Source organism: Malurus melanocephalus, unplaced genomic scaffold (assembly GCF_030028575.1).
Source record: "Malurus melanocephalus ecotype Western Australia unplaced genomic scaffold, MMel_1.1 scaffold_91, whole genome shotgun sequence".
Taxonomy (NCBI): domain Eukaryota; kingdom Metazoa; phylum Chordata; class Aves; order Passeriformes; family Maluridae; genus Malurus; species Malurus melanocephalus.
In genome coordinates this window covers 479,449-504,843 of record NW_026623323.1, presented here as the reverse complement: position 1 = coordinate 504,843, position 25,395 = coordinate 479,449, and the positions used below count along the sequence as shown (strand labels likewise).

The 25,395-nt window shown below is 40.0% G+C and overlaps 1 protein-coding gene across 1 annotated transcript in view; it reads left to right on the top strand.

The window, feature by feature from the left end:
• FAM13C (family with sequence similarity 13 member C) overlaps positions 1–25,395 on the top strand; it is a 110,842-nt gene that overhangs the window by 81,815 nt on the left and 3,632 nt on the right. Inside the window, exons 11-19 of the mRNA XM_057368372.1 lie at positions 3,367–3,430; positions 8,285–8,435; positions 8,812–8,877; positions 13,962–14,172; positions 15,126–15,264; positions 16,608–16,689; positions 18,464–18,675; positions 22,951–23,034; positions 24,165–24,260. Coding sequence (XP_057224355.1) covers positions 3,367–3,430; positions 8,285–8,435; positions 8,812–8,877; positions 13,962–14,172; positions 15,126–15,264; positions 16,608–16,689; positions 18,464–18,675; positions 22,951–23,034; positions 24,165–24,260 — 1,105 coding nt within the window. The remainder of the gene's footprint in view (positions 1–3,366; positions 3,431–8,284; positions 8,436–8,811; positions 8,878–13,961; positions 14,173–15,125; positions 15,265–16,607; positions 16,690–18,463; positions 18,676–22,950; positions 23,035–24,164; positions 24,261–25,395) is intronic.

Sequence of the window (25,395 nt, the reverse complement as noted above, 5' to 3'; positions counted from 1 at the left end):
CATTCAGGAACTGCCCGGGGGTACCCTTGGGCCCTCTGAGGTGTTTTTTTCTTTCCTTACAGGCATGCAGTTTATGTTCACCCCAAAGCCTGTTGCAGTTCTTCATTGCTTTCTAAGGAGTTATAGCCACGTTTCTGAAGCATCCACCTGCAGCCCCATATTGAGGTGTTGGATCTCATAATGCTTTTTGCCTTTTGGGAAGGCCTCAGAAAGGAGCTTTCTGTTTTCCTTGTGCTGAGATGTGCTGCATGTGGGTTCTGCTGTTCTGTGAATTCGCCTAAAGTAACCCTGGATAGGCTGAATCTGCCCCCTGACAGGGAAATGAGAMTTGCATTAATGAGCTGTTAACCTTCCCAGTCATCCTCATGGGGCAAGGGTGGAACTGACTCCTAGGCTGGACACAGGGCAGGAGAATTGGGCCAGGACAGAATGAAGGTGAATCTGGAAAAGGAGTTTCATCCCACAGGACACCGTGTGCTTGGTGGGCAGAACTTACCCTGTCATCTCCAATGCCAGGACACTGAACACGTGTGGCACTGTGGTGCATAAATACATAAATGGTCTGAGGATGGGGTGAGTGTGATCCAGAGCTGGACTGAAGTGAGATTTGCAAATTACAGAATGTAATGCTCCTTTCTGAGTTTCACAGAGGAGATGGAAAGGGAATTTGCTTGAGTTATCTTCAAACATTCTTCCTAGCTTTTAAAATTATGTGGTTTTATTCGAATTTTATGCAAGTTTAGAAGATATGTCCTGCATAATTCAAAAATTCACATGTCCTGGTCTGTTTTTTAAACAGCACAGTGCTCATGCAAATTGATCTCCCCCTTGAAGTCTGGTAGAAGCTCAGTTGTGATAATTAGCACTTAGTTTTTGGGGTTTTTTTTTTTATGTCCACAAGCCTCAAATGTACATGTTACTTACTGCATCTTTGCCATCTCTGTCATGAAGAAAAGGACAATTCTGCCAAAGCCAGAATCTATAAAGGAGGSCAAGAGACACGTATTTGAGTAGTAGCCACAGAGAGAATTTCTTTTTCGTTATTTTACAGGATGTAAATTGTACAAAATAAGGGTGCCTGCAATTATTCAAAATTTCAGCTAAGGCCTGAAATAATTTTAATGTACTCAGCACAGATGGAAAATTAGGGCTTGTTCCTGCTGCTTTTGAAGTTAATGGATATTTTGTGATTGACTTTTAATGAGAGTAGGATCCAAACCACAGTCATTAAATTGTAAGCCCTGTGTTGCCTGGTGACAATCAGAAAACCTGCATTTGCCTAGCAGAGCAATTAATCTTGGTGAAAATGAAAAAGCACACCCCAAAACTCTGCATAGAGTAAGATCAGCTCAGCACACGTGAGACTGAAAATGTAAATGTTTGTCACATAAAAATGGTTTCTCACCTTAATGATTTAAGTATCTCCAGGATCCAAAGAATGCACAAATAAAAGCATCTTACTCCAGTATTTTTAGTGAAGAAGGAGCAGTAAAAAGAAAGATTAAAAGCATTCCTAAAACAGCAGACATGAACGTGTACCTGAATGAGAGAGGTGGTACTTTATGCTGTAAACTTCATAGTCTCCAGAGTGTARGACACATGAGTGATACAGCTGTGAATGATGTAGAACTTTGTACAGTCCCTGTGCAAAACTGCTCCTAGCACTTACTGGTTTTGTCTTTTCTTTTTAAAATTTGTTTTGTTTTTATTTTATTAAGGAGAATTCCCATTTGCTGTGTTATGCACCCTGAAAGGAGTTCATCCAAAAGAATACCAGAAGTGTACAAGTCTGACACATGTTGTTTTCATCCTTTCCTTCATGTCTTGCTCTAGTTCAATGCAATAAATCACTTTAAATATTTTTTCTCCATTACTGAATTAATTYTTCAGCTGTTTGTAGCCTTGCAGCTGCCTCCTTCCATGCCATTAAACCAAACTACAAATATTTCACTCTTTCCTATTAAATTAGTCCTTTTGCTGTTCTCATGACTCATTTCTATTCCTATGCACATCTTGGATTGTATTTGGAGCCAAGTGGTTGTGTCTGGTTTGGTAAGAGAAGGGGCATAGCCATCATTTCAGTCTCTAAATGCCTCATAAATCCTGGGAGAGCTACAACAAACACCTGTACATCTGTCTGTACTGGTTTTGATCTCTCTAGAGACTTTTACAGCTATTTGTTTTTGCTGGGATGACTGTGAGCCCAGAAAAATATGAATTATTTTGTGCAAAGGAATCTGGGTTTTGTGCTGGGTTTGATCACATCTCTGAGTGAGTCTCCTGGGGCCACCAAGCATCACCACCTTTCCAGCACTGAGAAATCTCATTCCCTCAGACAGCTGCAGTTTCTCGCTTCGCTGACTTGAGAGTCAGCTTGTGGTACCCCCATGTCAGGCTCTGAAATCACATGAGAAAGGCCTCAGCTTGTTTTGGGGCAGCAGAGTGGTGTTGGGAGGCTGTTGGGGCTGCTCACTTAATCCGTGGGAAGTTGTTTTTTGACYTCAGTTTCCTTCCTTGGTGCAGAGGGTTAGTAACCAACCCTGCCCTGGATGGGGCACAGCTGCCTCAGTGGCCACAGTCACMGGGAGGAGATTTGCCCATTACTGTCCAGGGCCCTCCTTTCCTATTCCCATGTGGAGAGGCACCAGCACACTGAGAGAAAACCAAAGGTATGGACACCTCTGAGGCTGCAAAATGACTCTGGTCAGAAAATCTGAGAGAAAACCAAAGGTACGGACATCTCTGAGGCTGTAAAATGACTTTGGTTAGGAGATCTGAGAGAAAACCAAAGGAATGGACAGCTCTGAGGCTGCAAAGTGATGCTGGTTAGGGAATGTGGACATCTCTCTTAGAAGATTTCCAGGCACGTGGGGYCTTTGTGAAATTTGCAAAAGCAGGAATCTGAAGATTGGGAGCCTGAAATGCTATCGAATTTAAATATGGGAAGATTTATTCTCTATGGTTGTGACACAGAAAAACTCATGTTCCTGATTTAAAGCATAAATTGTGCTTAGATTTAAGCATRTGTTTGAGCTTTTTCTTGGCTTTAACCCTATTAGCTCACCAAGACACTGAACATGCATCTGTAGAACTTTTGGACATGACAAAGTGAGCTCAGATAGTGATGTCATCATTTACAGGAYTTCATTGACAGTTTAAATGTATTGTTTGAAATTCCAGTAAAACCACTGTTGTTTTGAATGCTTTAGAAAATAGTCATGTTACTTACATAGAAATGCTATTTTTCTAATAAAATAATCTTATTCTGTCATTGATATATTATATGCCCACATGGTGGAAAGTCTGAGACATTTGCAGCACAGATAWGCAATCTATTGAATGATTTTTTAAAATTTTGTTTTGTAGAATAGATCAGAACACAAGCATTTCACCAAAAGAAGCAACTGATCAATTTAACAGCTTAAATGAGGTAAGCTTAACCAAAAGCTGAAATATGATGTTATAAACTTTGAATAGATGTTTTGGTTTTTTTTATTTTTTTTTTTATTTTAAGGTCTTGGAATAATGTAATTGCTTAATAATCCTAAGTCAGCTTTTCAATGAATCATTGTAGTCATGTTTTTGGAGAAAAGGTTAAAAATGGGATATGACACTGCTAGAATAGTTTAAAACCTAGAAACAAGAGATTGTAAAAATATTTTAAGCCAACTTTAGGCTTCCAACTGTTTGTGCTCAGAAAAGGGTTGAACACTCAGTATGAGTGAAATGACATCTTTCAAGAATGCTGGGTGAAGAGAAGCCCATTCCTGAAAAACCCTGGAAAAAAAAGCTTTGTTTCCATAATGAGCCAGAGAACATCTGTGTCTAACATAGATGACTGACTTCCATTAGGGGAAGACCACAATGTGTCCTTTTAAAGGAATTCAGACCTAATCTKCTCCTTGCAATGAATTGTTTCCTCTGCATTTGTGTCACTGCTCATTGTAGGAAATCTCAGTGCTGACAAGTAGGGCACATTCAGTGACCAGCACAAGGGAGAACACTCAGCCTCTGTCGAGCCACCTCAGGCCCTGGAGAAATCATGAAGTTATTGTTTCTTTTGAGAAACTCCACTGTAAATATTCACTGAAGCTTCTGCTTGAAAGCTTCCATTGAAAATCCTTGCAAAGGATTCCTTAAAGGTTAAGACAAAATATTGTAATACATATACATTATATATAGAATAATGTAATAATATAGTAAATAAATCAGTGTGAAATAGTATAACTGATTATTAGATCAGAAATTAAAATACATTGTTAATAACCAGAGAATGAGCAAGGTTTACAACCTGATGCTTTCTTTTGCAAAATCTTAGATTTTATTTTGTCTCAGGTCTACTGCAAATCCAAATGGACCTGTGCCATGAGAAAATCAATTCTCTTTCTGGTATAGAGAAAATGGTGTCTCTCTTCACCGCTCGCCCGTGGCGTTATGCAGACCCAGGGCATATCTTGTTCTATCTTATTGTTGCTTGTTTGTTCCCCATAAAGGATGTTCTGCATTGAAAATGTCATATGCCTCAAGGCACAAATATTGCCTGAACGGATACTGCAGAGATTTATTTATGTTTGCATAAAATGTGCCTATCTTWTTTTAACCTGAACTCTCAGATTAAAAAGCTGTTCCAGTGTAACATATAAAGGCATTAATTTCCTTAGAGTGAACAAACTGAACAGGTTGAAATTTGCTCAGTTTCTCTCCAATATGAATCACTCCAAAGGCTATTAAATGCCGAAAGCTTGGATTATTCTCCCACTCTGCCCCAGCCGATTTCATAAATCCAGTAAATCCATCAATAAACTGGACATAATAGAATAGCTGTCTGGGAGGCACRGGAGCAGCCCAAGGGCAGGGTGCAGGCATCCTTTTTATTCAGGAGCACCGTGTGTGGGTCAGGGTGATGTCACTTTGTGCAGGAAGCACCAAGCCTGGGTTTTGCTCCTCACCTCAGCTGTCAGCCCCTGACTGAGACTGGGCAGAGCTCACAGCTGGGGCACATCTGGGTCTTTTCCCGCTCCCTTAGCTCTTAAATTTATCAAATCTTCCAGTGTCCATAAGGATGAAACAAAGGATGCTGAAAATAGTAATGTTTTATCAGGGAAATAAATTATTTCTAAGGGCAGGGTCTGTGATTTGTCACATTGTCTCCAGTCATCAGGTTATGGCCTCCTTGACATCCAAAGCACTGCTCCTGCTGGGCATGGCTCGGTTCCATGTCAGGGTACTGCCCCTCAGTGCCACGGCATTTTGGTGATGAACTGGGAGGATTTGTTCTCCACAGGGATTTAACAGTGTGTGTCATTTATCTCTAGACGATAGAGATTATCCGTTATCTCAGTAATTCCTTGCCCTAAGGCCTTCCCAGTTCATTTCCAATGATCATTGTTGGAAGGGGCCATGGCCAGTGGGGTCCAGGCTTCGCTGTTTTGTAGAGAAGGTGTCTTTAGTACAGGCTGAGCTTCCTCTGGGAGCAGCAGTGCTTTTGTGCTGTACTTTCTCCAGCAGGCACTTCTATGACCTTTCCATGACAGTGTTTTCCTAAAGCATTATCAAAAATAACAAATAGGMGAGAAGGACCACACTGTTCCTCTTCCTGTCTTCCTCCAAATTCCTATAAATATCTTTATTTTGCCTTTACTTGGAATAGTATACAGTGCTGTTTCTCTAGTGGAATTGGCTTGGCTCAAGATCTTTAAATTGTCAGTTGCTTTAAGGGGACATACAAAGAGATAAGAAGCCTTTGCGCAACACAATTATAACTGCTTCTTTTTCCAGCTTTGAGGATACTCTTCTTAAGAGGAAACAATATGGTTATTTTTCCAAGGCAATTTAAGGATCCATTTGAGATATCAATATGTCTTTTCATTTGCATTAGCATTGATATTGAATGCCATAACTTAAATTTCTTCAGTTACACTGGATTTCCATGTAGGAGCTTTCTCAAATCGATGATGGTGCCCACCACGGCCTAACTTTTCCCTGTGTGTATTTCAGCTGTTTCTATTGTTTCTAACAGATTCAGGGACTTCTTTTGGCCAGCCAGGAGCAGAGGTGGCCCAGGGACGTGTCTGGGGCCACAGGAGAGTTGTGAGCAGCATGTCCAGACTAAATCTCCCTCCCAGAGCAGATGCACTGGCCTTTGCTCARAGCTGTGTGTTCCTGAAAATTTGTGGTGACTTTTCCAGGGCAGTGCAGTGTGGCAGTGGCACATCACTGAGCTGTGGTTTAGGGGTAAGGTAGGCTTGGTGGCACACTCCACATTCATCATCTCCCTGGTAGCACCAAAACAATCAAAGCTACTCAGTTTTTTTCTCCCTGTCAAGGGCACATTCATGAAAACAGATAAGGTGTTTCTATTAAATTTTTTCTTTTTTTTTCAGTATTTTGGCAGTGGCTGGAAATTTGCCATCCACCCACCTTCCCCAGATGGGTGAAAAATATCAGTTAGAGCAACTGAATATAAACCAGCTGGTGAATTACAGCATGAGYATTGCTGAAGTATAATGTTTAACAATGTAGTCTGTGTGAATGCTTTTACACCGAACTTCCCACAAATATTAATGTATCATAAGAAAWAGTAATGCAAAGTGAATGTATTTTCTTGAGATGGGATTTTTCTTGTCAAATGCTTGAAGGAACAGTCCATGATGGTTAAGTCCTTTTGTCAGACATTCACTTATGTTTTCCATATTGGCACGCTCTCATGGTTTGTTCATCTGTGCTCTCTCTGATTTTCATCAGCTGTTCTCATGGTAAGGTTCAGGCTGGGATCAGCCTTCACTGATTGGAAACTGGTGTAATCATCTCTTGCTAGATGACATTAATGACTGTGAAATTCTCCTGTCTGTGATAATTCCACGGGCACTTCACTTCAGTTTAGTTGGGATGAGACACAGTGGGAAATGAGGCCTTCCCAAAACAGTGCCTTGTGTATGCTGCAAGTCAGCACCCTTCCCTTGACAAGGAAATTTACTGCCACTGAAAGCTTTTAGGGGGTGGGAAGGTTTCCATAATTTTCCTGAGTTCCATGAAAGTAATGAAAGGATAAAGGCAGAAAGTCTTCTCTGCTGTTCTCAGACAAACTAGTTTCTTTTTTAAAAAAAATTTAAAAAAACCTTAAGTCACTATCATCCAGTTTATAAAAGGACTGCCCTACAACAAAAACAATGGAAAAACATATTAAACTACTCATTACATAGGTGATATATTGTTACACAAAGGAAATCAGACCAATAAATTAATATGTTTTTCATTAAATGAATCAATATTGGTTTCAGGTATTTGACAGAGTGGGGAAATGAACTTCTCAGGGCATAAACTTGAAGATTTTTTTTCTCTTGCAACTCAGATTATTTTCTTCAGAAAATGCCCTTCATAAATATGTACACTTGAGTGACATAATGTTATACGTATGTTCCGTGTGTGTCAGCTGTGCGGTTATCAGGACAGCCTTGTGTGGTTTTGTTTGCTGTTTGAAGCTGTATTTCCCTTGGGATGGGGGAGCTGAACGCGTGGGGTGTGGGGAGTGACTCACTTTGCCCCATCAGATGGTGATTGGGGCTTTCTCAGCGTTTGCATCACAGGGAGATGCTTGTGTGAGACCGYGCAGCTCAGTGCTGCATGCAGCAGTAAAAATTCAAATAATCCAGGGACCACGCATGGCACAGAGGCTGGAGGTGCTGTGACAGATAACTGCCCCTGTCACACATTTGATGTGTTGGTTTTACCTTTGTCACAACTGACCCGGCTGCAGCTGCGTAAAGCCGTGTCTACATAATGAAGTATCTCTAAAAAAGCCAATTAAAAAACCTCTCCTCCAAGAATCCCTTGAGTGAGCGTGTTCTCAGTAACTCTTTGTTCGCTGCTGTGTACTGCACTCACAGGCTGGAGAGGGAGATTTGATTTTTTATGAATGGTAAATGGGGAGGGACATAATGTCATCAGATCGTGATGTCAGTCCAATGAATGAAATACTTCCTTAATGTATTGCTTCAAGCCCAAGAAGAGGAACACCATCTCAGTTTGGCTGCCTAGAATAAATCGCCTTTTGCTGACAAAGTCATCTTTCCCACGTGCCATGAATAATCCGTGTAAATCGGGACTTAAATAAGCGGGAGTGAAGAAACTCGTGGAACGGTGCCCGGCTGCTCTCCCCACGTCCTCCCGGAGCTGGCAGTGGAACACCCCTCTGCAGGCGCTGCCCATGGGCTCCGGGACTTGAAGAGCAATTGCTGATCCCTGTTGTTCTCTACCCAGCCCAATGTTCTGCTTTTGTCTGCAGAATTCTTTGTTGAAGCTGCAAGCCCTGGAAAGCGATCTGTGCTCTGCGTTTCTGCCAGCCCAGGAGGAAACTCCCCAGCTGCCGGCACCCAAGGACRCAGCCCCTTCTCCAGCCCAAAGCAGCGTGCAAGCCGATGGGGCCAGTTGTGGAGGTAAGCGAGCGTGCCACGATGTGCTCTCATTTGCAATTATAAAAAAGCCTTGTGACTTGCACTTTAAAATCAGGCTTGCAGCCCTCTGGGAAACTGCAGAGCTAATGCAAAGCACCATTTCCTCCTGCAAACGCTGTGTAATGTAAAAAGGGGTGATACCTGTTAAAAGAAAGGAAATTAATGGCTGTAACGCTCTGGTCTGCTGAGAGGGAGTTTTGCTTTTCAGACAGGTTTTAAGACCCCAATTATTTTATTTTTAGTTTTAATCTGTTCATTTTTTTTCCAAGTAAATATATAGTCTTTACTTCCTATGTGTGTATTGTGTGAGATCACCTGCCATATCATGTAATTCTATTTTTGTCATTCTTTTTGTCAGAGCAATATCACTTCATTTCTCCTATTATTGATTTTAATTTAATGCATCAGCAGAGAGATAGCGAAGGTGAGTTTTACAGCATGTGGATTTTAATAATTCATGATCCTGTATTATTACCCAGCTGGGCAAACTGTGGTGTGTTCTCACTCCCTTTTCCCTCAGTATGGAAATAAATAGCCCTAAGGCTCAGCACTATTTTTGTCAATTCATGGCTTGTAGTCACAGGGCTGGCAGAGTCGTGATGCTCAATAGAAGAGGAGTCACTGCTCGTGAAAAATAGGTCAAAGGCAGTATGACTAATACATCTCACAGACAAGTGACATGAATACACAAATACCTAAATCGTGAACCATGTATGGTTCAAATTAAGGCAGGTAGGTCAGTAATCCCTTTGCAATTGATGGTTTGTATCAGAATAAAACCTGGCTTCAGAAGAACTTRTTTTAGGAGCTGTTTGCTCAGCATTTTCAGCAAGAAAYAAYATTGTTATTTACAAAARCAAAACCAACAAAACCAAACAAYARATGACAGTGTTCTGCTTAAAAAATTCAGGTTGGCATTGCAAAATTAAGGAACCATGGATGTTGAAGTGAAATCATTATAAAGATGAAGGGATGTAAAAAGGCTACATGTTCTGGTTTTTAGCTGAAGAAAGAGAATGCTTTGGTGCAGCTGGGTAAATACCTCAATAGCTCTTGGATGTGGGTGTGGAACCTGGACCGGGCTAMCCTCAGCAGGGATCTGAAACTGAAGCAGGTCTCATTTGTGTGCTGCACAGGCAGAGACATTCTGCAGCTCCTCCAAAATCTGCACTGACTCCTTTCCTTTGTGGCAGGGTGGGGCTTTCCTCCTTTTCCACTAGTATGCTGCATTATTTTGCTCTGGTGGTTTCAAAATTCATTGTTAGGATGGTTCCTAATTGTTCCCTTAACTCATTTTTTGCTGTTTTGATTAAATATTCTTTTTATTCATGCTGGTAGTGACCCTTGCTTCCAACACCGTCTCTACTCCCATTTCCCCTCTGCAGCCACATGGGGAAATGTTGCATGATGTAGCATTTCTCTTGCACGGTTTCAGAGCATGCTCTGCCATTCCAGCAGCCCAAACTTGTGCTTCAGTTAAAGCTTATCTGTTTAACGGGTTTTAATGTGCCTTTCCTGCTAACATCTGCTTTGTGGTTTGTGGTGTTTTTAGTAAGTTGCCATTTTGCACAGACAGAGCTGCTCCTAACTCTCTCATAAATTACTGCTGAAATTTCTGATGCATTGAGCTGTCACATGGGACTATTGGCTGTTTGAGCTCCACCACCTTGGATGGAAGTCCAGAGATTTGTACCAGGCTGGGAAGAGAGTTTCTAGGGAATGTATCACATATGCTGCATCTCCCATTTGCCTTTCCTCACTGGGTCAGGCAATAATAAACACAACCCTTTCATTTACATCCCAGTCAGCAAAAATTAGAAAAGTGTGCATTATTACATATGGAGAATGAAGACAGAGCAGTCTAGTAAGATGACAGAGTGCTTCAGGATGCAGATTTTAAGGGGATGGGCAGTAACTTACTTCTGAGCAATTTTCAGCTTACTTTTTAGTATGTGAAAACTGAATTAGAGTTGCCAAAGTGAGATTGTAAAGAATTGTGAGGGGTACATAAGMTAGTTTTTTAAAGGGGTAAAAATATAGAAAAGTGTAGAAAGCTGTAATTTCTGTAACTTGTGCATATGAGATTACATCAAACATGTGCCTGCAGCAGTGAGCAGCTGAACCAACTACAAGAAGTTCTAAATTACTTTTAAATTAAAAATCCTGATAGAGGCATTCGCAGATGCAATGTGCTGAGGGCTGAACAATTACCYTTGCATAATTATTTTTTCTATGCAAGAGATTTCCATGTATTATTGTTTTACTTGAAGAATATCACAGGCACAAATACAGACTTGTACCATAGGATTTGTCATGTCAAGTGCACCTGCTGAACCATGCTGCAGATTATSAGACACTAGAAGTTGACTTTAATGCCTGTGGTCTCCTCAGTCAGTGCTGAGCTGGATAGAGTGGATGAGATGGAATAGATGCTAAGGGGCAACTCACTGCCTTGGGTAGAGGGGGCTTTGAYTCCCAGTTTTGGCAAAAATAGAGGCTAAAATTAGACCAGTTACATGAAGACAGGTAGAAGTTTGGTCAGTTCATGGACTACCTGTAGGATAATGTGTCATGTCTTGTTTAGGATCTACACAAAGCTGGAATCAGCGTGATGGCCTTAAGTGTTAATTAAAAATGAGGTTTGTTTAGAACTTGTCATTACCCTGAGATGTTCCACTGTTAATAGTCAGTCTGCCACCTAAATGAATCAGTTTGAATAATTTGCTGACCACTTCTGAACATTTGGTATATAATTTAACGCACTTATGGTTGCGTTGGAACTAACCCCCTTCCTGGGCTGCACCAGTGTGCAAGCCTTGCAGAGCARTGCTGTCAGATGGCTCTGGTGCCAGGGAAATGGAAATACCCKGGCCTTTGAGAAACATTTCCAAATAATTTGTCATGCTGGTTGTTTCCCTCTCACTCGCCAGCAGAATAAAAGAACCTCCTTGAACTCTGTGCCTTTGGTTTTATACTGGTGCTGCACCAGCCGCTACTCGTGCTTTGGGTTTATCTTCCAGGAGTGCTTAGTCTTGAATGTGTGCATTTCTTCCAGTTCTGAGCTGGGCTGGGCCTATAGCATTGTCTGGTTGTAGATGTGAGAAGGAGCAAATGTCTGTGACCACACAGTTTATCAGTGGTACAAGAAGGGCATTTTTAGGTCCCCAGGAAATCAGAGTTGGAAAGTTATCTCTCGCACGTGCTACTTAATRTGACTATTAAAGAATTTATTCCTTGTAAAAACAGAACATGAAAAACTGTGCAGCTGTTCTTAGTCAACCTGTTTCACAGTGGTTATGTGTTTCTTGAAGTTCAAAGATGGTGAAATTAAAGGTAGGGGAGCCAAGTTCTTGCTTTGACAGTACTGTTCTTCAGAATTTAAAAAATAACCAACCCAACAACAACAACAGATCAAAACCCAACTAAAAGTATTAATTTTTAAAAATCTTACGGGTAAGGAGAGAGTGTTTTCCAAAGAGTGCAAACACTTTTGTTTGCAGAACTGGTTATTGCAGCCATTGTCAGTGTCTGYTGTCAGGGTCCCTGATTTCCCAGGACTGCTCTAGCCCTGCTTCTCCCCGGTGCCTTCCTGGAGTCTCTCGGTGGGAGAATTTGAATGTCATCCACAATTTAGGAGATTTGGCTGTTGCTCTGGTGTCTTGGAGAACTGGATTTGACCTACAGTGTATGAAGTACTCAGAGGAAGGATACAAGGTTGGAATTGATAATCAACTACATTGTCTCACTGTGAAAACACTTAACGTAATTATAATTGATGACATTGTTAAGAGTAGATGAGCTTACAAATACAGAAGTCAAATRTAACTTTTGCTTGACCAACTAAACTGTGATTATACAATATACAATAGGATTTTTTTGTTGTCTATCAAGCAAAAGCCATTGCATATTGCCCAATAAAATTTTATTTAAGCCATTGTCACTGCTATTTTAAAAATCAGTAGGGATTTTTTTTTTTTTTTTGTGAAGGGTGCCATCCAGAGCTGTTTTTTCCCTGCTGTCACAGTGCAGCAATAAGGATTTGCAGCTATGGTATCTGTTTAGAATAGGGTAAACAAAATGTACTACAAAGGCTCCATTAAAATTGTGAAAGAAATACTCAGCATGGGAATGTYGTGTCCCATGTACAAAGGAGAAAATCAAAAGAAAGCGAAGGTGAAAGACCTTACCTAAACCTGCCAGCTCTTCTGTGAGTAAATCCATGTACAGTTGTTTATCCGTGCAGTTTTAGACTTTCATTGAACAGAAGATTCTGTGAAATGTATTAGAATGCATGACATATGGCAAATATAGTACTGATTAGAATTGACACACATGGCTGCCTGGAAATGCAAAACAATAGATATGTATTAAAAGGCTGTATATATTAATGGGTTTAGAAAAAAAATAAAATAGTGTAGCTGGTGTAAAATATTATGTAGTGTGGAAACTGCTGTAGGGGAACTTGAGTCAGAGCACAAACTTCACTTTAGCAAAGCAAGAGAGAGAAYTTTTGGACAAGAGCTTTTATGAGATTGTGGAGTTTCTCCCTAGAAAATGTAATCTGCTGTAAATCCCAGTCGTCTGATACAAAAATATTGATGAGGTTAGATCATCCTCACCCATTTCACTTACTGAGGGAGAAGAAGATTCAGTGATTATTGCCTTCAATGTACTCAGGTTCAGCACAGTGAAGATGAGCTCCTGATGAAGATGAGTTCCTGAGGTAGCATTGTAATGTGCCATTATTTTTCATGTTACCCATAAACAGAATCAGTGTGATGGAGTTCATCAATTTCTACTTTTTCTAGCTTGACCATCTCCACAAAACAAGTTTTGCCTTTTGAGACCCCTGAGGTGAGGTTTGCATTTACAGTCCAAGACATTGTTACGATGGTGCCACAAGCATGACTCCTCCCAGGAGCAGCCTCTGCCCATGACCTTGAGCAAATAAATTGAATGTTCTTGGTGGTGGTTGTTATTTTCATCCCTSGTGTTCTTTGAGCCAAGGGTACATTACTGCAAACCTCAACAAAACACTGCAGGATACTGCAGGCAGCCCTGAGGTTCCTAGCACTAGGACTTATTATATTTTTGACCTTCCTTTCTCTTCACTAAGGGAGTGAATGATAAATCACAAAATTAAATTTAYTATGTACACTTCTAGTCTTCTTCAGGAATGTGGCTTTCAAAAGCAAACAGATCTATGAAAATATAAGTAATGCTTCTACTCTGGGAAAGTCTCCATCTTTACTTCATAGTTTATAAATACACSCATCCACCTCCTCCTGTGGAACTCAAAAAGGATTTCTGTTAAGCCAGTGACAGTACGTCTATTTTCTCATCCTCAGTGCTGTGTCCACTCTGCATGCAACACTGCTGATCTGTTTGCTGTTCACTTTGAATACTTAYGCTTGGAATATTTCTGTAAGGACAGATTTTTATTCACCTAGGTAGCTSGACACATTGTGAATGACCCTCAGTCCACACTGATTTGTACTTTCTTTCTAGAGCCTGTGCCAGCCCACAGGGACTGGCAGAATGAGATGGAGAGCAGCCCACAGGAACATCACTCCCTAGGGACCAGTCGACTGCTGTATCACATCACAGATGGAGACAATCCTCTCCTGTCACCACGCTGCTCTATCTTTAGCCAAAGCCAGAGATTTAATCTAGACACTGAGTCTGCCCCTTCTCCACCAAGTGCTCAACCTTTCATGATGTAAGAAAAGCTATTTTAATTCTTATAYATTTTTAAACTTTTGTCTGCAATCCACAAGCTTTGACTCTCCATGGGGTGTTTTTAGTTGTTGTTATATAATAAAAAAGAAATTCTCATAGTGTGGCATATTTTGACATGGATAATTTGAAACACCAGAAATAGGAACTAGTGTTTCCTCAGTCCTACCAGTGTGCAGTATTGTTTGAAGTTTTTGTTAATTATAATTAGCAAGGGCAGTTTAAAATATTAGTTAGTAATTAGTATGATGAGTGAACGTAAGATAGAGAGGGCTATCAAAGTACAATACTAAATCATTCAAATTATAGCTTGAGTCACTGATAAGAGGTGACAGTGTCATAAAGCCTATGGACAGTCCATGAATGTGATTTCCAGAAACAAAGCTGTGAGTTTCAGAGAAAAACTTCTTAAAAATTTAAATACAGAGCTTTAGCTTCAGCTGCATATGGATAATAACCAGCTCTGTTGACTTGCAACTGTAAATAATCAGAAACTAAACTGTCTTCAAAATGATGATCATTGCCAGGAATGAAAAGCTGCCTGAGCTTACTTTTACAAATCATGTCACCACAGTCTCCTGTTATACTTGGAAGATTTGTGAATAAAGGTGTGGGTGTTGAATGTAAATACTGGATCAGTCTTTTGCCTACTAGATTAATTTTTTGAAATATATTCAGAAATCCCACAATTAATTAAAAAAAGAAGAGAGAATGAAAGACAGATGGTGAACCCATTAGAATACCCTAGGGGTACCTTCAAGCAAAAGCAATTATTTTATGCTTACTTTGTAAAACGAAGCTGTCTCTATCCTGTGAAAGAATGGAATAGCCCTGARTTCTGAAGTGCTAAATGAGTGTGAAGTGTGCCTCAAAACAAGGCATGGTCCATTCTAGCCAGCTCTTAGATCCTGTAACTTTGCTCTTGACTTTTTTCAGGCCAAGAAGTTCTTCTAGATGTAGCTGTGAAGACTGCAAAGAACCACAGACTGTAACACAACTTACCAAGCATCTTCAGAGCCTCAAGAGAAAAATTAGGAAGTATGAAGAAAAGTTTGAGCAAGAAAARAAATACCTGGTAAGGCAATAATTGAAAAGGGAAATACTCYAAGAGGGAGRCAAGGATCCCAGTGTATTCAAACWTATTCAAAACAATGTGAGAAAGGGYATTTCTGGTAAAATGAAATAGGAAAAACTTCAATGAGGGAATATCTTTTCTGCATCTTTCAGTGTATGCAGTAGTTCCGAGACTCTAATTTACTTTTTCTTTGTGTTACCTTTGTTGCAAAGTATCCATCTTTGAGAAATGTGAATCAGTGAATCATGGCTGACAGGCTTGTGAAACAAAATGGTGCAAAAGATGAAAAGCTACTTATTGGCTTTGTGAGAGTCATTTGCTTGGAAACTCGCTCTGCTGTACAGATTCCTTCACTCAGGCAGACTCCTGGAAACCTCCAAAGCCTGGGGCTCAGCAGAAGCTGAGCTGATTCAAAAATCAGAGAAATGAAACTTGTGGGGGTTGTTTGAGGCCAGTGGTGAGCTCTGTGCTGGGAATTGTGTAGTGTGAGCATATAAAACATGCCTGATGCTAAGGATGTGTACAACATGAAACAGGGAAATTTGTGACATTTTCTGACTATGTYAGAATAAACAAATCACATATTACCTGGTAATTCCATGGCTGAAAACTTGTGAACTGTATGACCCTATGGTCATTGTATGCTCCTAGGAGCAAAATTTCAAACATAAACAACCCTCACTCTATGGCCAGAGAAGAAATCATTTCAGAAGACTAATTTTACAAAACGGTTMTGTCATTTTAAATATCTGAGTAGTGAAGATTCAGTGTAAATTGATTTTAATTTGGAGGCAATTTCTAAATGGAAAAAGGAACCCTGATATACAAAGTCTTTGTTGTTTGTTACTTTTGAAATCACTCTTGCATAGGATTTTTCATTTCATTAATTAAGCAGGTCAGCAGAAATTTTTAAAATGCTGTTTCCCAAGAGAATCCCTGCTTTAAAGCAAGGGCTTATTCCTGCAAGGGACAGAGAGGTTCAGTTACCATCCTGGAAATCACCTAGGAACTTGACTAAAATTAGGTATTTGATCGATGCTTTTGAAGTCCCTGAGATTATTTATCCAATTAGTCAGAGACGGAAATGTTCGTTACTGTGGTTTTTTTGGGATCAGAGACATAACAGTCAGATCCTTGTAGCCTGTGTCACAATGGGGAGAGATAAGCCATGACAAATTGGTGCMGTGATCAAGGCAGATGCTCTGCATGACACTGATAGAGTGCAGTCAGAACTACGGACATTTTGTAGCACGCTGGGGGTGGGGAGGGTTTTCTCTGTTTGATCCTTTAACTGGCAATTCCTTCTGTTTCTTTACTTTCTTTACATTTTGCTTTGTGTTCAGCCTTCTCACGGTGACAAGACTTCCAATCCCGAGGTTCTGAAGTGGATGAATGCTTTGGCCAAAGGTCGGAAGCAGCTCAAAGGTACATTACAGCGCGTTGTGTCCCTTTGTTGCTGAAGCTTTTGGAAGGGCCAGTGTACCTCACTGCTCTGCTTATTTCTCACAGTGCATGGCAATAAATCCCCCAATGGCAACAAAGATCCTGTGTGATATGGCTTGCCTTGATTCCTGAGAGCAGGGATTAAAGTGAGCAGTTCAACCTTCACACCAAGGCCAGAAAGGGGAAGGGCAAAAAGCCATTGTCTCTCCCTCATCACTGCAAATCCATGCAAAAGGCAGTGCTGTTTGGAAAATTTTTATGAGTATTTTTATGAAACACAGAAGTTAAAAGTTTCTTTGTAATGGCACAAATGTAGTGCAAATGGTTCTTTAGGACTGAGGATAGACATCTCTAAGGATTTTATTTCTTTTGATCACACAAACAGATCTGTCCTTGATAGTAAATTTGACCTTGAGGGTCAGGTTTTGCCCTTGACTGTCTGCATACCACTCCATTAATGTCTGTGGGTATATCACATGCTTTCCCTCGGGGAGTCTGTAGCCAGGATTGATCTTTTTTTTGAAGGCTATTTATAATTTATCTAAATCTTTTTTTTTTTTTTTCCCTGTTATAAATGGATTCTCGCTACTAAATAAACAGTAGTATTRTCTTTCATCTCTGTTCTAGATAGAGTTCATAATGTAGATATAGAGGATGTGATTGTGGTAAATAAAGAATTAGAAACTCATCTTTCAGTAAATTTCTTCTGGAAAGTTCTCCCTTGAGTACTATCCTATATGATTACAAGATGATGATGATGATGATGATGACTGCTACTATTATTATTTCTCCTTGAACTCTGTGTTGCAAATCTTGGGAAGGAAGGTGAGAAGAAATGGCCAATCTACATGATTACCTTTCTGGAAATCATGTCTCTGACTCAAACCATTGCTTCTCCTATCCAGCGGGTCTAGCTTTCAGAGATCAGCCTCACCTTCACACCCAAAATGCCTCAATCCTGTGACAACCCTTAATTTTTCTTATCCTAAATAATGGCACTGCTTTTAAGTGAAGCCAGATTCATGGGGTTTTTATGACAAGTACAATTGGAATGGAAAACACTCCAGTGCTTGTAGGTCCTTCTTCAAGTTTGTAAGMCTTATCTGTCCTTTCCAGCTCTATAGGTTTACTAAAAATGACTGGTTTTCCCTGTATCCTCAGACTGTCACAGCTAAAAAATTATTTTACTGTTTGTGCATGGATTTCAACAAATTTAACGCAGTCCGAGACATCAATCTTCTGCCTTGCCCAAGGTCCTTCACCAGACAGGCGTATGCTTGGAACAAAGTCTGGTTTTATGGGAGCTAATTCAGATTTTAATTCAATTTCCTTGTTGCTTTGTGCAGGTCCCTGGAGCTCCAGGGGCTTTGGCTCGGTGTCGAGTTAATACAGTCACAGAATTTATCACATCCAGGCAGGCTGGTGACTGGGGAGCTTCTGTCTTCTGCTGGGGTGCTTCTGCCAAGGGAAATAATTTCAGAAAGTGGCTGCTCCTCCTTGTGAGGGCCACTTGGGCAGCCTGGCTGGGATGGCAGTGTGGCCTCTCCAACGGAGAGGGACAGTTTAAATTGCTCTAGGGAGCAAAAGATGTTACATGTTAAAGTGAAGCAGAATTCTTTTCCTACATGTCTGTGGATGATAATAATTGTATGCAAGAAGTAGGTAAGTTTTGGGTTGTTTTTTCCTGGTAGCATTGGATAAAACTGCTTTGCAAGTATTTTTAATCTATTTCCTTGCCATGCAATTTGCCTTTCAGAGCTGAAACTCAGAATGTCAGAAGAACAGAACTGCACCCCCACAGTGCCCCAAAGAAATGAGCACTGTGAAAGCAGCAGGACCTCCAAAGAGGCTGGCACACACGAGGCCACAAGCGTGGAACCCGCTCCCTCAGTGGAAGAAACCATGGACAGTGTGTTGAGACGACTGAAGGAGAAAAGACAGCACTTCAACCTTCCTGAGACTATTAAGGTATTTAAGGAGTGTGGCTGTTCCCTCAGARCTCTCTCCCCGAGGCAGATGTTGGTGTGTGGCTGTTGGCAGTGTGTGCATCCACTGCAGCGCTGGGAGCTCCAGTGCAGCTTCCTGGAGTGACTCCTCTCAGAAGAGCTGCTCAGGTGCAGAGGTGCACATGGCTTTTCCAGGCAGTGCTCACCAATTTTTGCTCAGTGACAAACATGTCACTGTTTGCAAGCACTGCTGGAACGTSCTGCTTTGAAGGCTGTGTGCCAGAAGCGTGCACATCCTGCTGCACTGGAGAGGGGGGCAGCAMAAGTGCCTTGAGGCCACAGAAACTGTGTGACAAAAAATGTTCCTGAAGCTATTYTGATGGCAAAGGTCCCCTCTCAGCTGAGAAATGCTGAAAGCCTCTGCACAGTCAGTAGCATGCACTGAGGAGACAGCACAACCATCCAGACTGCTTTGCCCTTCTGACCTTGTATGTTTACTTGTGCTGATCCTGCCTCTGCTCTTCCATGTTCTCAATTATTCTTCTAAATGCAGGAGCAATATTCTACMAAACATAATTGCTAGGCTGGGCAGTTAGTTTTTGTTTTTAAACTAGTGCATATTTTAAAATTTTGCTGTGCCTTCACATTCCTATAACATTATAGGACTCTCTAAAACAATACATACCACCCAAAACACCACTTTTCTGGGGGTTGTTTTTACTGTCAGATGATGCTGCTGTCCTGATACTATTACAGCCAAGGAAGACAATAAATTCTGCCCTCAAAGGCACCTAAAATCTAAATGTTGACAGAAACATTTAGCGTTTGGCTGATGAATGAAAAAGGGGAAGTGRTGAGGGGATGAAGAACTAAATGCTAAACTATGTGAGAACTGAGAAATGATTCTGGGTGGATTTCAATTGCAGAGAGTACTCAGCAGAGACAAATTGAAATATTTGCTTTGTTTTCTTTCTGTTCTTGGTTCTTAAACAACTAGCTACTATATAAAAAACAGGAATGTGCATTACAATGCCATGCTTCTCAGGTCTTGAGCTCTGCATGAATGACTGATTTTTTTTAATAGTTTCTTTTTATATACAACTTTTTTTTTTTAAATAAAGAAAAATGAAATGGAAAAATATTTCATAACCAGAAAATAAAAAAGGGCAACAAAATCATGCCATTCTGTATATAGTTCTAAAATCCCAACAGTGMAAGACTGTAGGATAATATTGTGAGTCATGAAATAGTTTTTTATTAATGGAGTAAAATCAGATGGCACCAAAACAGATGTCCGTGAGGAAATCCTGTCCAAAAAGCATATAAAAGTTGGGTGTAGGTATCTTCCCACTAATTTTTAATTTTTTTTTTTTTGACTTCTCCCTGTTTTCCAAGAGAACATCCTAAACATGTGAAATGGCAGTGCTGGCTTGAACTATTCTTGCAGACAATGAAGTAATGTCAATTAAATATTTACGCAAGTTCAATGTTTTCAAATATTCTTTAAAAAAAAAATCTTATTAATTTTCTTCTTCATTTCTTGTGGACAGAACTCGTGTTGTGAAAATGATTTGTTAGCAAAGGTGCTTGGTGATAGTTATCCAAAACTGCTGGGGAACAGAGGCTCGAGCAGAAATAACATGAAATCAAATTGATCTGTTTCAAAATGATATATTTTGTAGCTCCCTAAGGCTAACATTAAAAAAGATTGGATTTTGGTTATGAGTCGTCCTGGACTTTTTGGGGGAGAATGAGGTCTGCAGCACCGAGGATGTGAAATGGATCAAGGATGTCTTGGATGTGGTTACAGCAGAGATCAAACGCTGCATTTGAGCTGCAAACAACTTTGGTGTTACTGTAGACATATTTTTATGTACAACATTTTGTTTTCTAGATAGAAAACTAGAATCTCAGCTAGATTAACAGTAAACTACATAGCAGTTAAATGTTTCTTTTCCTTTTGATATTTAGTTATTTTGGGCAAAGATAGTGTTTCCATAAAAGCCTGCCAAGTCCTTCCCTGAAGTTCCACTGTGGAAAAGCTGCTAAAGCTGCTAAAGCTCTGCTGAAACACAAATGAGAGAATGCGTGTCCTTAGGAAGGTGCAGAGTAAAATCTCTACTGTCTGTCTAAAGAGCACAAACCACAAGATCTCAATATGAAACAGCAGAATGTTGTTTCCAGAACAAAACACTCCTCCTGCAAAAAAGCCTGTGAGTAAGTTATTGAATGAGTGGGTGTAGAGAAAATTGGGGTTGGCCTGTGAATGGCTCAGTAACCCACAAAGGGGTGGCCACCTGTTACCGTTCATGTCACCAGCTCCTTGTGCAGGGAGATGGTGATTTATTGTAATAGTTCAATTTGCATTTAGGTACAAGACTTCAGGGAAAAAAAAATATTAAGAGCATGAATGTAATAGTTCAGGAGACCAAAGGCAAATAAGCACTTTGAATTACGCTACTCAAAAAGCCCCACCAAATCCCCCAATATCAGATCCAAGGGCCAAATCCCAACTTTGAATCCAATCCGAATGTTCAGTAGCTGGAGCTGAGATTGCTGCCTCAGTGCCCTGGAGGAGGTGCTGAGCTGTGCCTCAGCAGCCTTTCCCAGCAGGGAAGGTTGGAGCTGGCCTGACCTTGGCTGACAGGAACAGGCACCACTCTATGGAGGTGTCTATTATCGCCTTTCTTTAACTTTTTCTTTCTAATTTTGTATTAAGTACTGCTTTGTAATGAGCCACCACACATCCCCAAGTGGCAGCCTAAGGTCCTGGGAACCTGACTGTGTGCCTGTGAGGAAACAAAGCACTGCCTTTGACAGRGTCCAGGCAGGCCCAGCCCTCACTACACTGTCTGTCCTTCTGTCCCCAGAGTTTGCACTTTCTGTCTGGAAAAAACAACAGCGAGCTTGAAAGGCATATGCATGCAGGGGACAGAAGAGACCAGTGAAGAAGATAACTRTATATAACATTTTGTGTGCCTCTGCTCCAAGTTAGGAAAACCAAACTACTGCTTTATCTTTTGGTGAAGTCCCCCTATTCTTTCTTTATATGTCACAAACAACTTTAGCCTTCTGTTTGAATGTTTGTAGCCTGTCCCCCAAGGCTTTTCTCAGACTGGTCCCCTTTATGTATCTGTCTTCTCATCATTGACCCACTTCAGTTCATCTTCTCCTTGGCTGTGAAGCAGTGTTTCTATTTAATTAGCATTGAATTTCCTGCTGCTGCTGTATGTAGCCTGCAGTCCTAAGACGTCTCAGACAATTCTATAGTTTGTGACTCCAGCTGCCTTCTCTGATTTTGAAATGATTTCAAACTTAGCTGAATACCAACTTGCCTTGAGATTGCTAATAAAATGAGCTAATGAAATAGGCTCAAATGTTAAGCCCTCTTGAGATCATTTCTCTTGTGTAAAATCAATATTAATGATCACCCCGTTTCTTCCTMACCATTCAGCTACTCCAGGCTTAATAGTTTTTGACAGAATTAACCTTGTATTAATTGCAGAACTAGCAATAAATAAACAAATTAGCTGATTTATAATACTCCAGCGTTCTAGTTAGCAACTCATCTCTTAACATGAATGACAGACGATTTGAGAGTGATTAACTCATGCAGACCTTTTAGGCAAAATATGATTAGCAGTTCTGACTAGTGGCTCTGTGCTGTTTTTTCATTTGAGCATCAAACAAAAATTCACTTCATGTGCTCCCTGATGTTCTGGCCCAGGTGAAATTACTCAGTGTCAGGAGCAGATGATTCTGATTGGGAACAGGGGGAGGAGCTGAATATCTGTTACTTTGTGTGCTGCCCCCAGCAGACACTTGTGCAGATGTTGATTATTCACCAACGGAGAAATCAACATTCTTCTGGTGCAATCTTCAGATTGCAATTTTTGAACAGAAAAAAGCAGTTTCTTGTAAATTGATTGGGTTTGCATTGATGGAGCTTTCTGTTCTATATCCCTTACCAGCCAAGGCAAATCTCTTTCTCTTTCTTGATGAAAATTTAAAAAGTTAAGGAATGTCTTCTCTGCATTTTTTCAAGTTTCTGAGTATTTTGTCTAGAATGGTGGTTGTTCTTATTCTTTGCAACTGAACATACTTAATATTTAAGTAATGTAATTTTGGACTCTTTTCTTGCTAAATGAATGCAAAGTSCCCGCTGACCTCAGTGCAGACAGAAATAGAATTCATTATTAATGTTTATCTGGGAAGAAGAGATTATTAAACAGATATGTACCTGTACCCTTGTCATGAAATCCTGACTCAAAATCTTATAAATAACTTTTTAAAATAGGATATGACAAAAAAGCAAATGGCTTTGGAAAAAATCAGTCTTCAGAAATGTCTACTATATTTTGAGAGTATTCATGGTCAACCTGTAAGTATGCCATGGAAAAACAGGTAAATTAAAATTACTTAACTTCTCTAACCAGTATTTTTTGACTGGTATATTAAATAWATTTAGATGAATTCTACACAATTAACAAAATTTTAGTTATTTCAAGCTAATTTTCAGGTATAAATATTATTGCCTGATGCTGATGAATTTGCTTTTTATGATCAAAATTAAAGTAAAAATCAATAGTGGCTCTGTATCTCTCTTCATGATTGGGAAATGCAGGATTTGATGATTAAGTTGGAAGATTACATATTCACAGCAGATTTGGCTCTGCTATCATGTATGATTAGAATGCTTATCAGCTGAGAAGGGTTTTATATAGGGCACCATCTGAGACACGAACTACAAAATTACATGATGTGTTTTCCTTTAGTACACAGCAGGACTAAAATTAGTAATTAAAATCCTTTCAAGGGACTTCATTGCTGAACATAGGTGCAAACAAAAAAATGCTACAATTGGCGAGACAATTGAGAACAACTGAGAAATGTCTGTTTGACATTTGTCTCTATTCTTGTTACTGTCCCTGTTTCTGGCCAGTAGTTGTGGTAGAGGAAAAGGGAACTGGCACCAGTATTGTCCAAAAATATGCTAGTTGTTAAAATGATGATCTGATTCTGACCTAAGTTTTGTTCATCTTCTTTGGGCTTGGAATGAGAGCTGAGGGATAGAGTGTGCATACAAGAAGGGTATGAAGAAATTATATTTCCCAAGAAGGAGAATAAAAAAGGAATTACTATATAGAAGTAAAAGGGACCTGGTTCAGAGATGAAGAGGAGAATAACAGGGCATCTTTGCAGCATAGGATTCAGAGAAGTAGCAGCAGCCACTGAACTCCCACTGCTCTAGCAGCCCCTCTGCCTGGGCAGTGGGGCTCAAGAAAGTGAGGAAACCACACTGGGTATTCTCTGTTAGAAAATAGACTGTCATTTTCCTTTTAAGAAATTGTGCAGATTAAATTACAGTTCCCATGGAATGAATATCTATGCAAAAAGAATAYGCCTCTGGTCATACTCTTCTCATACCTTTCTCAGCTTTACAGGAGAAMATGAGAATCTTTTAAATTTACTTTTAATTTTTGAGGACCGTATTTTGTTATTTTTCTTTAGGTAACTAAGCAAGAAAAGAGTCTCATGAAACCTCTTTATGACAGATACAGAATTATCAAGAAACTTCTTGCTGCTCCATCTTTGATCACAACAATTGTAAGTTGGGAAGAATTCATCCATTGCCAACAAAACATACAAATGCTGAATTTCATTTGTACCTATATGCCCATTTGGGAGCAATAGAACTACTGATATCATTGGTTGAGCAGGGTGTTGATACTTCAGATAAAGCAAATACTCTTAAGTATTTGTAAAATGCARCTTCTGTGCATGCCAGAGGTTCCCACGTGCAGCAGCAGTTTCTGAGGCAAGGATTCAGTGGGCTGGGTAAGACATCAAAGGCTGGCATTAGTTTTCTATCGTGGCAAATATCTGCAAAATAACTGGAAACCTCTCTTTCCATGAGGGACTCTGCTGTCACTGCCTCTAACTTCCATATTTTATCAACAAYGCTTTTATCAATCATATAGCACAAAAACACAATTTGCAATACTTTAATAATGTATTGGTGTAATGGAACAGTAGTGGTCTCACGGTGAGTGAAGACATGGAATATGACTACTTGGAAGTTAATTACTATGTCTATAAAAATACTAATCTGAAAGTAATTGGGGCTAGGTGAATTAAAAAAAAATTATTAGTCTTGTTAGATGACAGTGTAACTTTACATTTGTTAAAAAAATCCCAGTGCGAAGCTTTGCACAAGTGCACATGGGTGTTTTATTGAAAAATCTAACTGCAAATCCCTCTAGTGTCACTTGTTAGGAGCTCTGCCCCGTGGAGTTTCTTGTGTTCAAGCCTTAATTTCAGTAGCTCTGTTTTTCTTCTGAGCATGGAGCAATGTGAGGAAGACACCAATRTCAGTCTATTTTAGTGTTAACATTAGTAGCTATAACACTGTGGAATCTCTCCCTCCAACTCTACAATCAAAACATCTGGATATAATGCACGCAGTAGATGGTATTTAAGACCAGTACAAGTTCCACCCAGACAGCACTGCTTATATAAATAAATAATGTTAAATCTTTACTACACAGAAGGGCTTTGAAGCAGACAGAAATGAATTGCTGGCTGGAGRTATTTGGGAGCTTCTGTCCTTTTTACTCCTGGTGGGCAATACACAGTAACCCAGTGACCATGAGTGCTTTCATGAACAATCTCAGGTAGACCTGGTACACCTTTCAATRTGTGTAATCTGTTTCAATGGCTACATCCAGGAAATCAGATCCTA